The sequence below is a fragment of the Limulus polyphemus genome, unplaced genomic scaffold (genome assembly GCF_000517525.1).
Source record: "Limulus polyphemus unplaced genomic scaffold, Limulus_polyphemus-2.1.2 Scaffold3642, whole genome shotgun sequence".
Taxonomy (NCBI): domain Eukaryota; kingdom Metazoa; phylum Arthropoda; class Merostomata; order Xiphosura; family Limulidae; genus Limulus; species Limulus polyphemus.
This window is the reverse complement of record NW_013669252.1, coordinates 18,982-31,974: the sequence shown is the minus strand read 5'-3', so window position 1 is coordinate 31,974 and position 12,993 is coordinate 18,982. Positions and strand designations below refer to the sequence as shown.

Here is a 12,993-nt window from a genome sequence, read left to right as displayed (position 1 = left end):
GAATGTTATGTTTATCCGCCATGAATAATGTTATGTTTACCTACCATGAAGAATGTTATGTTTACCTACCATGAAGAATGTTATGTTTACCTACCATGAAGAATGTTCAGTTTACCTACCACGAAAAATGTTCAGTTTACCTACCATGAAGAATGTTATGTTTATCCGCCATGAAGAATGTCCAGTTTACCCACCATGAAGAATGTTATGTTTACCTACCATGAAGAATGTTATGTTTACCTACCATGAAGAATGTTATGTTTACCCGCCATGAAGAATGTCCAGTTTACCTACCACGAAAAATGTTCAGTTTACCTGCCATGAAGAATGTTCAAATCATTTTCAAATAAAAAAAAGCACTGGTTTTGAAATATAGAACTATGTGACAAAAAATTTTCCATACCACAGAAACAATATGATCATGAATGCTTCAACAAAAAGTACTTTAGGGTAAAAAAAAAAAGAGATATGTTTCCTGTACCATGTAGTCTCACTTACTGATGTCAAACAACCTTAGAATATATGCAGTGTATAAAACTCAAATCCAGGCATGTGAATAGTACACCATGCACAATATAACACAGACAGGAGTTCTATTTTCAACTGAACAACCTTTTACAGTTACATGACATATAAACAAGTTGCTTAACTAACAATTACAGATCTCACAGAACCACAGTGCAAACTCACTTTGTCAGCTGGTAAACCACTAATTTTACTAACAGCATTACACAGATCTTGAATGGACCCCATTTTAGGAACAGTTGCTTTCACCTGTAAAATGAAGAAGTACAAAACTCTTACACAAACAAAGGGGCATCTAAGGTTCTTAGTAGTGCATTTCAAATGTTTTTTGTTTGCTTGATTATTTGTATTAATTTTACCATTTTTAGAAAGAAACTATCTAACTAAAAAGTTGTTTCTGACACACTGATGTTTATAGTCATTTAATTCCTTTATCTATATTCCACAAAAGTTATAACTTGAGGTTAACACCGTTTCTGTCTGGTAAAAGAGGGACTTTCTCTGCCATTCTAATAATAGCACAAACTCATGAAGAGTCAATTTACTTTATAAGATGTTGTTGTATTGGCCTGAACGTTCAAGGGCACAATTTGGCTTGAAGAAAGATTTACACTACACTTTCTAAGATTTGCCATTCTGAACAAATATACAACTATTAGATTTTTTTTTTCACCTAAAAATTATCTACTTGTGGAAATGTTCTCCTTTTCAAAATCTAAGCCAAGTTTAGCATGTTTTAATAAAATCATTTTCTATCAATGCAAAACGCCTGGGAGCAAATATTTTAAAGACTCAGTAGTATAAATAAAGAGTATCTGGAAACTATCTTTACCCAGTCCAACAATCTGCTCTTATAACAGAACAATGGCTGGAGTATAAAAATACAATGAACTTAGTTATAATGGTTTCAAAATCATACATCAAGGCTCAAGATAATATAAAATCAATTTGTTTCTATCAAGAGAGATTCCTTATATAACCTCTTGCTACAGGTAGGTCAAAGTGTGCATTTCACAACTTTTTAGTCATATTCAAAATTTAATTAAACTATTTTATTATCATTGTATACAAATAAACTTGGCAGGAAAATTTACTTAATAAATCAAATTAATACAAGTTTTAAATCATTACTTTTTTAATAAAATGTCTTAAAAAATCCTCAATATCTCCTAGTATGAGAACTGTGACATTTGATTTCTAGGTCTTCCCATTTATATAATTTATTTACCACTACTCTTAGTAAATTACTCATTATAATGTAGATATTACTAAGGCAATTTTTTTATTCTATAATCTTATATGTTTATGGAGTCATGCACTAAAATTTCTGGTAAGCTTTCTTGATTTTGTTGTACCATCTATCTACTTTCTCTTTCTAAATGACATTTTCTTTTTTGCACTCTTTCTTATCTATTTTTAGTTTTATTCAGAATTTTACTTTAGAATATATTTCATAGATGATGTTAGAATGGTTTAATCTATATGGTATTGGAAGAACTTTAAAAATATAATTATAACAAATCTCAACTGTTCTGGTATTTAAACATGAGACTTCCACTTGAGGTTCAGGCACTATAATTACCGAGGCAATTTCAGCGTTACCAAATGTTACCAACAAACCTAGCGTATAACAGAGTGGCTTTTATATACATACATATATACATATACTAAATTGTTTTATTGATAAGTATGAACGTATATATAAGTTTCTATTCAAATTTGGAGCATTTAAAAAGTTTTAAAATAGGAAGAATTTAATAAAACATTCTTGTCTTGTTGGATTTTCTTGTTTTCAATTATCAATAAATAATTCATTATTTAACATTATAAAAACAAAATTAATAGTTCAAACTTTCCAGTGCTGATTATTTGTCCATTCTTTCTGCATTATTATTAAATCTTGCATATCCCAACTATCCTGTTTCATTATCAAAGTACGATTTCATACTTACGATGCATACAAAGGGAAGAAGTATGAAACAATTTTTTTCATTCACCATGCATTTAAAAAAAGTTGCATTCTTACTTGTATTGGCCTTCTAGTGGAATCCAATGGAACAAGAAAAACTCCGATTTGCCTTTCTTTTTTGACTGGCAATGGTAGAGACAAATAACAAAAAGGGTCAAAAGTGACAGATACTTTGGTACAGTCAGGACACACCAGCGTAGACTTAAGAAGTCCGTGAAATATGTCTACAATGATAGAGTTGTTTCTCTTTTGGTAGTTCTCCCAAGCCTCTTTAGCTACAACCTAAAAATTAAAAATGATAAATAATGTGACAGGAAAGCTAATGATGTAACATGAATTCATTATTCCTCAATGCAATGCTACAGGAGAAATGTTTACATTAACGTAAGGCTTACAATTAATCATAAAAATGATTATTTCACCTCAACCTTTAATGCAATAATGTTCTCATGTATTGTTATAACAGTAACTGTGAAACTAATATAATCAAATTATTATTGACCTTACTTCCAATAATGATAAATGTAAAAGGTACCTCATCACATCTTCCCTCAGCTTCTTTAAGTTCTACATATGGTTTCTTTTTCACGCGGTTTAAGTCTTCGTGCAATCCGTCCAACAGGAAAGCCATAAGTTCTTGACAGTCTTGTTGTTGATACCCAGAAAACTGAGGAGCAAACCTCCCAACCATCATCTACAAAATAGCCACTTTTTCATTTTGCACTGCAATGAAACTATAGTAAATTTTTCAACAACAACTAGATTTAATTACCAAGAAACTTGTCCCTGGTATTCCATACACACTTTTTCTTGGTGTATAAATATTAAAAAGCATGAAAACACTGTATACACATAAAAAGGAATACAACATCCAAATAACTGCATAATAAATAATTTATTAGTAGTATAACTGGCTACTATAAAAAATATACATAAAAAATATAGCACAAAGACAGTTAGCTTAAATAAACACTACATACTAATACTTTGAGTTAACCCTTTCAGTTTTTCTTTACACTAGTTAATTTGCTTAAAATTAGATTATATATTATTCCTAGAAACAGGGACCAGCCATAAAAAGACTACATCTTTTGGTGTTCTTACAGCACCCTCTTCAGGAGTCAACAGTAGTGTAAGAACACCAAACCATGTAGTCTTTTTAGGGCTGGTCCCTGTTTTTAACAAGTTATATATTATGCAGTTATTTTAATGTTGTATTCCTTTTAGTTGTGTGTATGTGCACAAGTGCCATTTTAATTTATGAAAAACTGATAAAGAAGGACATCTATAAGGCTCTTTAGCATAATTTTTGTTTATAACAAAATTAGAATACTCTGACTAAAGCATTTGCGCTCTTAAAATTTTTGGAACAATTTCAGCAACCTCACTATTGGATCATTTTTAATGATTCCACTTGATAGATAAAAAATATCTAAGTGCAGCATTTATGTAGAATGGAGAATAATTGCCAAAAAATAAGTAATAAAAATATATAAAGATGTTTACCTTGAAACTCCGAGGAATGGTGTAAGTGTACTGACCAGACCAAATGGTTTTAATAACCTCCCCATATGACCTAGCAATTTCTCCCTTCATACCAAGAGGATTTTCCACATTGAGTTCATCCCAATATCTATCATCTAGGAAGTACTCGGTAAGGAGAGGGGTGTTGCTCATACACTGTAATAAACCAAAGAAATGAAATAACCTTCATTCATAATGATCTAAACCCCAGTTGAAGAATCTTTTTATCAAATCAAACTGTTGAAATTACATATACAACTCACATTTTAATAGCAGGGCTTAAGATCTCTAGGAACCAATTTCTCATTTGTAATGTGACAAACATCAGTGATTTTTATCGTACCCTATTATAACTACTCATTAAAAATAGCTAAACTTATAAAGTGATAAAAATTTTAAGAATACATTATCTTCTTCAAAGAGTAATAAAATGAAACTAAAAATACTAGACAAAAAATTGAAACCACTCCGAGATGCGAGATCAACTTATTTTAGACACAATTATCTTACTGACCACAGAGATGGCCATTTTGGGATGTCAGATCAACTTATTGGAGACATGATTCTTTTACTGACCACACTGAGATGTTGGATCACATTACCTTAGATGTTCTCCTCTGACCTCTGAGATGCCTTATGAAGTTGGAATTTTCAACCTGAACTGCGGTTAATTTACAAATGAGCTAAACAAGCAGATCAGAAATCCCTAAGATTCAGATACAGCTGTCACTAACTATGAAGTAGCTGAGCAGAGGGAAATCATCCAACCACAAAGGCTTTATCCAGCTCTATGAATACTATTTACATGCATATTTACCAAAAATAATGTGAATGAACTCAGTAAAAACACATTGTTGTGCAACTTTTTCCAATCTTCAACTTATGAATAGCCTAACTTTACTATTCTTTTTCCTTATCACTCTGAAATGCATGACAAATAACTACTTTTGTGGAGAATCAGAATCAAGAATAGTGAACACACTGAAGTCCTAGAATAGAAATCCAGATTTTTGGAATCATCCCACCTATACTATTAATAGAGTTTGGCAGAACAAAAGATGAGAAAGAAACAACAATAAAAACAAACAGACAAAATTGAATAAATTCATAGGAGCATGTTATATATCATATTTTACAAATTATATTTCACCAATGATATCATGTAACTGTGAAACACAGTAACTAACCTGCAATGCTGCATTCATGAAACAAGTGTTTCCTAAGTTACTTAATCCACAGAGTCCAGGTTGTACATTTCCCATCCCTCCACTATGGTAATCGTAATTATAGGTGTTGTTTGAATAACCTCCACTAACTGACCCATAGCTTTGCGTTGCTCTGTGAAAAACAATGAAGTCCAAACACATCAAAGCACAATAAATTAGAAATAGGTGGATAAATATATCAAATAAATAAAAGGTTAAGGATGTACATATGCTGACACAAAAGTGCAGAGATAGTAAAGGTTCAAGACACAGTTCAACCTCCACACAAGTAGTAAACTCTCACACCAAATCTTCCATAATGAAACATTAAGTATTCTGTAGTACAGTAAAAATTATGACAATGTAAGATCAAGCTTCACAAGTATTAAATCTTTCGAGACCAGGGTGGGGAGTGGCACCAATATTCTTTGATTTTTTTTTCCTTCTTACAACAGAAATAATTAATAAATGTCAAAAAATGTAGAATAAACTTATAAAATGGAATCTATTTTTGATTTTAAAAAAATGCATATAATTTGATTTAGCTTTTTATGTTGTGAAGCACAGCTTTGAGAAACTACTGAAAATTCTTCCTTTAACTTTAGACTTTACATTTTTTTAAATATTGATCAGCAAGTTGATTGCATTCATTGTTTGTTGGGAATTAAGCACAAAGCTACACAATGGGCTGTTTGTGCTCTGCCCACCATGAGTACCGAAACCCAGTTTCTAGCGTTGTAAGTCCGCAGACATACAGCTGTGCCACTGGGGGCTATTACATTCATTATCATACTGATTTTGACATTTTTACTTTGTCAACTTCAGTAGGCACATCTGGTTATATATTGTAAAAAAAAACACCAAAAAAACTGACAAATGTTTATCAAATGACCTAGGACACGACCTTTTAAAATGTTGATAGCACAGACTAGGTAACAATGTTTTTGCTAGCAATAATTTTGGCCAAAATCCTTTTATACCTGACAGATATATTTTAGTCTTGATAAAGTATAAGTTATCTTATTCACACGTGAGATTGAATATGATAAACTTAACAATAATATTCGATAAATAAGAATTTGATTCACCACAATATTTTGACAATACTCAACATATTCTCTAAACCTAATAAGGCTTACATGATGTTTTGTTGTAGAAGAAAACTTCCATAGTTTTCAAACAAATATCATTTAATATAAAATCATTTCCAGGAACAAAATGGATGTGTAAATAAAACTGAAAAATTCTCAGATCTGTGGTTTGTTACCAACTCTTTTAAACTTCCCACTATATAGTGTTGTCCCCATCTGTACAAGCTAGATCTCTCTTTTTTTCCCACAAAACTATAAATTACTCTCACAAACACTTTATTCACTCTAAATGTATGTAATTAAAATAGATTTTTTAAAAATTTTAAGAGACAAACAGAAGTGATAACAAAACACAAAAAACAAGTGTACTTACATTACGTTAGCTTGGTTATTGTAAGAACGATTATCAGCAGTCCCCACCCCTGATGTGTTAGAGTAGTTCAAAGCTGACCCCGTACTGACAAAACAAGGATTTTTAAAACTATGAAAAATTCTCAGATCTGTGGTTTGTTACCAACTCTTTTAAACTTCCCACTATATAGTGTTGTCCCTATCTGTACAAGCTAGATCTCTCTTTTTTTTCCCACAAAACTATAAATTACTCTCACAAACACTTTATTCACTCTAAATTGACGTAAACAGTTCATAATATGCTCTATCTAATAGTATTTAAACTTTGTCTGTAGCTATTTTAAAAGCTTAACTTCATTAGTAGATGCTCAATCATCTGCTGTAAGATCATAAAAGGGTAAGAATGAGAGGATATACTAATAAAATCCAGAGAAAGAGAAGAAAAAATCATACGATAAACAAAACATTGATAATTATATTGTAAAGAGATGACAGTTTCTTGGTAAATATAAACCAATACTTTTGGATAAGCAAAAAAAAATCTAAAGAAAAAAAAATCAATACATGCTTTGTTTTCAGCAGACTTCTCAGAGATATGCAGAAATGTAAGTTTAAAATTTTTGAATTAATCCTTCAGTAGTCAAAAGAAATAAAATTTTCAAGCATTGTGAAGTACACTCCATGATATCCAATAGCATTTAAGCTGTCTACCAAAGCTTGTGAAGTTAACCAAAAATAAAGAAATTTTTATTAATACTACTTTATAGCTAGCATAATTGTAATCTATAGGATTAAGTTTTTGTAAAGAAAAACCAATGTCTAAAATTTGATAAAACAAATTACAAAACTATTTATTCAGTTGTAAGCTTAAGATACATCAGCAGCTTCATTCTGATGATATGACGTTAGGTTTATATTATGCAATAAACTCTCTTTTTTTAATGAGCATGCATGGATGATTTTTAAGAATTTTAAAACAATACAAGAAAATAGCTTTTTTAAAAATTTTAAGAGACAAACAGAAGTTATAACAAAGCACAAAAAACAAGTGTACTTACATTACGTTAGCTTGGTTATTGTAAGAACGATTATCAGCAGTCCCCACCCCTGATGTGTTAGAGTAGCTCAAAGCTGACCCCGTACTGACAAAACAAGGATTTTGATAAGTCAGAAGTTGCACAATAAATCTTATACCAAAATATCATAGATACTATATATATACCCAAACCATACTATGGATGTATACTTTCCATTGTAAGTTCAAAATTAAATTTTCAGTTATATAACCGTTAAATAAAGTGATTATCTTTAATAGAAGATCTCAATCGCTAAATTATAAATTATTCCGAGTAAAATACATATTTTAAATCACATTTTTGCATAATTTTTCTGAACTTTAGTTACTATGGTTAAAACAATAGCTTTTCTTTGAATAGTTTAAAACAATTATAAAATTTCTCCTACACAGCAAGTCACATCCAATATCAATTTACAGTGCTTCAATATCTTGTGAAAAATATGCCATGTAACAACAAACTTGTTTCTCATTTATATGGTGATACTTTACTATGAAGGTAAGTTATATACACTCCTGGCTACAATGTGACTTTTGGTCTCTTACTTACTTCCTAAATAATGTCAGATATACTTGGCAAAATTTTTTTATAAATGCTGAATATAAACTTAAAGATACCACAAATCTTAGAAGACTAACTAAATTTATTCAGTTATAATTCAAACCATCTGTAATCCGTTTTAATAATTTTACATAACTCTTTACTGCAATAACAATGTTCAAACAAAGAATGATTTATGTCACTGGAATACATTTAAAACAGTGCTGTAATTATTATTACTAGTAACATAATTAAACTTTTTTTATGCAAGAATAGACAAGAAGTCTTTCTTTAATTGTTTAATATTTAAAATTTACTGCATACTTCCTTCAGAAAAGTGTGTTATTCTATATTTAAAATGTGCACAAATTATGATACAACACACACATTACCTCTTAACATGTTTAGGCCAAGTGCCATCATCATTCTGCTGTTCAATAATTAGAACCTGCATTAACGAACAAAAAGTCCAATTATAACGTTCATAAGAAGTCTTTTTTTAAAAAATACATTAAGCAAACAAATTCTGAATTAAAACAATTAGTTTCTAATTGAAAAACAATCTGTAAGATAATAAGATGGATTTATTTTTTGTTTAATTCAAATATTTCCAGTATCACTAATTACAATGTAATATTGTTACATTAGGATCTTTGTTTCTGCCATCCTCACCTGACCCTGATAGAGACCAGCATCTTGAACTGTGCTATCTTTGTTGCTCAGATGTTCATAAGTGTTACTACTGTACCGGTTCCATAGTCGAGTTTCTTTATTGTCAGGAATATTAAATAATGCTCTCATTTCCTTTTCAATATGTTCTATAAAAAACAGAAAGAAATTTAAAAAATTTATAAACTAAAAAAAGAAACCAAAGCAACTTCTGGATTGAAAGTTCAAGTGTACATTCTGCCATAGCTTAAAAAACAGTACAATGTAACCACACATTAAATAACTTCTAAGCCTCATTTATAATATAAGCACACCATTTCTGAATAGTATGGACAAAAGTGAGTCAATTGTGTTTCATAGAAGGAGATAAGATGCAAGTGAAAACAAATCTAGAAGACAAAGACTTTTGGTATTAATATCCTGAAAAATCTCTATAAATAAAATACTTCCATTTGTGAATTACCACTTTTAGATTTTCTTAAGTGACAACTACTCTCTATGAATGTCCAACAAGGAATACCTTGTAACAGTAACTAAGTACATAAAATTGTGATTCCTTAATATGCTCAGCATATACTCCAAAATGATAGATACATACACACGAAGATGTTAAAAATTGTGTACCATACAAGTATTCTCAGTTGAAAAGATGACAAATCAAACAACTACAGAATGGTAAAAATATCAAGCACACATCAATTATTATAATTACTGTATTAATGAAAAACTGGTCAATGGTAGTTTTGGCTGAATGATTTTCAAGTTGGCTGTATTTTCTCTTACTCAGAAAGCCATTTTTCCAGTTTTGAATTGTCACACATTTCTACCCACCCATTTTCACTAAGCTATGCAAAACTGTTCAGGAAAATTTAACTTCATAAATAAGCCAAAATTAGTGAGAAAAAAATCGTTTTTAATCCCCATACACATTTGTAAAATATATTAACATATATAGAGAAAGATCTTTAAAAAGACCAAATGTAGAATGTGAAGAAAAAGTCAATTATGTCATACAGATAAGTCTAAGTTGGCAAATAGGTGAAAAAAAAAAGGTGAAACTCATCACATAATTCTGAGCAAATGAGTAATGTGGTGATCTAAATTCATCATTTAAGAACTTTTTAGAAGTATGAGATAGATTTTAAAATGTATATTTGTAGTTAAAGGACTGGGTTTAAACTTTAGTGTGTATTGAATACATGATGAGATAAGCTAAATTCTGGGAGAATTATTAAACATACACGAAAAACTAAAAATGCATATCACAATTTAAGGTTATGATTAAAGTGCAGTAAGCTAAAGCAATATATATATAAACTAAAAATGCATATCACAATTTAAGGTTATGATTAAAGTGCAGTAAGCTAAAGCAATATATATATAAACTAAAAATGCATATCACAATTTAAGGTTATGATTAAAGTGCAGTAAGCTAAAGCAATATATATTTTAGAATAAGAATTTAAGATAGTTGGTTCATAGCTATAGCTTGCATCATGGATAAAGGGAGAGGATCAAGGTTTTTTGTTTGTTTTGATGGATTTTGTGCTTAGCTATCTGCATTAGCTGTCCCTAATTTCTAAGTAAGATGGAATGCAGCTAGTCAACCCCACAAAAAAACCTACTCTTGGGCTACTCTTGTCAGACCGAACAGTGAGATTTGACTTCCCAGGGTTTAAAGGTAGCTTTGAATGATTTTTTACTATTCACATTTACTGGATGATATTCACATAAGTGTTGAATTCTGTCTATGATTATAACAACATTTAACTTCTGATAGAAGGCAAATTTTCAGGTAACAACTCATGTGTTTAGGAGAATTTTAAAGTAACTTTTAAATGAAGTAATAATAATAATTTGGCAACTTAAAAGCTAGCTTTTTTTGGGTTACCCCCCCCCCCTCAAAATTAGTAAGGTCTGGGGAAGAAATCTGAGTTTAATAGCTAAGAGACAAAATGGATGCCAAGTGTAAATTTTTAAGAGAACTTTGCTAATTTTTTTATTATCAAATATGTGTACACAAATGCTGTTTTCTAAATGTTTCTTCTGAATGATGTCTGGTTACTACAAATCATTTGTGAGAGTGAATCATGAGCAAGTATAAAAAGTTGAATAAAACTGCTTTAACTTTAGTTGGGTATAATTTGACTATGTGATACCTGTTAGGTCTAACAATTGCTTACAATATCACTTCTGAGAGGAAGCACAGGACATGATGTCATATGTTAATCAGGAACCTGACATTTAGTTGTTAATAAACAGAAATATTAATATGACTGAACAATGAAATTAAAAATTAAGTAAGGTATCGGTAAATTTACAAAAGCACAGAGAAATGGATTATTTTAGTATTAAGTGAATGTTTCTCCACTGAACTGAATTATCATCTACAACAATAGCTGTAATAAAAAGGTTTATTATTATTATCTAGTTTTAGTTCCTTTGCTCATCAGATGTGTGTAGTCAATGATAACTCATGACCATGATGCATGAATGGGGAAACAGGTAACAGTGTTCATAAACGCAGCTATAGAAAGTAGAATCTTTTGGACCAATCAGAGAGTAGTGATGACAATCAAGTGACCCAATTTTCTTTTAACCAACAGAAAGATTAGAGATAAATTTTGGAAATTGAATTCAAAATCCTAATTGTCTCTTTCAATACAGCATTTTAGGATTTCCGATTTTGTTTCTTCATCATTAATTTTTCTCCCTTTTTCCATTGTTTTAACTTCCAACCTATCCCCTTTTGTAAATCAGTTGGTTTCCCATACCATGAAAATTTTAACAGCATGCATTTTATATCATTGTATAAATGTTAATCATTAGACAAATCCATTTTCATTTTCCTTGCCTTTTTATCTTTCTTCAAGTTCCTTTCTTATTCCTGTCCATGGGATTTGAATATACAAAAAGTGAGTAAATGAGATCAAACACTTCATACTGTTAAATAATGTACTTTAATTTATTTTAAACTTCTATTTGACAAAATTAACTGCTATGATACACAAAAGTCTGTTCTATGTTTGTGAAAAGGATTATAAGGGGCAAATCCAGACTCTTTTCACAAGATCCTGTTAGGTAATTATGTGAAAAATGTAACAATCTAGGCAATACAGGCTGTCAATTTTACTGACCATGTGATCTTTCTGTACTTGTTTAATGTCTTTATAGATTTAATACTTATAACTTCCAATATAATGTGTATATCTTAACAAAATTTGGCAGTCTTTCAGTTAATATTATAGATCTTTCACATACAAAAAATATTATTTTTAAGTGAAGTATTTTTAACAAAATGAAATAAAGATTTGTCCATGAATATATCTTTAGAATAATCCGAGTGCAAAGTAATTTTCATGTTAAAATTAAAAATACTTTTCCTCATTTCAAAAATCTCAAATTTCCTTTGTGTAATCCCTAAAACCTCCTAAATGCATTTCAAACGTTTTTTTCAGTAAAACTTTATAGTTTATCTGTTATTTTCTCTACCCTATCTCAAAATGGGATCAGTCAAATCGACCGACTTTGTAACCACCAAAATAAAAAAAAAATAAAAAAATCGAAATAAACCTAAATTACCCTTTTTTCTTTCTAGAATGACTTCAAATTGTAACATGAAACCACATTCGCTTATCCTAAGTGGCTCTATGGCTCTAAGTTCCTAACATTATACATGTATTTATAATTAAATTGTATTGTTTTACTGCCATTTGAACCGTGTCTAACTACTTTCCGCACCATAAAAAGTTGTAAATCACTCAGAGAACGTGCAGATCACGTTATGCTATTGAATTATATTACCCACGAGCTGCTCACGTGCATGCCTTTTAATTATAATATTATTACTTGTTTTACCTAATCTAGTCTTAAATAACTTAAAATGATCCATATTTTTCAATTTTATTTACTTTTATAATAATAAATAAAAAATAAATATGAAAAACAAGAAATAATATACGTTACTAATCTTTTTTCTTACCGTTGGGTTTTCGAAGAGGGTTAACTCTAACTCTTTATAGTTCTAATAGTAATGCATTTAG

The 12,993-nt window shown here is 30.0% G+C and overlaps 1 protein-coding gene across 3 annotated transcripts in view; it reads right to left on the bottom strand.

Annotated features, from left to right (window-relative positions):
- The window catches only part of LOC106469753 (ubiquitin carboxyl-terminal hydrolase 15-like), a 47,078-nt gene that overhangs the window by 29,645 nt on the left and 4,440 nt on the right, over positions 1–12,993 (bottom strand). For 2 of the 3 annotated variants that reach the window (XM_022398309.1, XM_022398308.1), the window contains exons 3-11: positions 8,954–9,099; positions 8,674–8,729; positions 7,724–7,807; positions 6,688–6,771; positions 5,206–5,356; positions 4,001–4,174; positions 3,030–3,188; positions 2,552–2,776; positions 691–774 (exon numbers count right to left, since the gene is read on the bottom strand). In XM_022398309.1, the coding sequence (XP_022254017.1) occupies positions 691–774; positions 2,552–2,776; positions 3,030–3,188; positions 4,001–4,174; positions 5,206–5,356; positions 6,688–6,771; positions 7,724–7,807; positions 8,674–8,729; positions 8,954–9,099 (1,163 nt within the window). The remainder of the gene's footprint in view (positions 1–690; positions 775–2,551; positions 2,777–3,029; positions 3,189–4,000; positions 4,175–5,205; positions 5,357–6,687; positions 6,772–7,723; positions 7,808–8,673; positions 8,730–8,953; positions 9,100–12,993) is intronic. The other variant, XM_022398307.1, reaches the window with a different exon arrangement.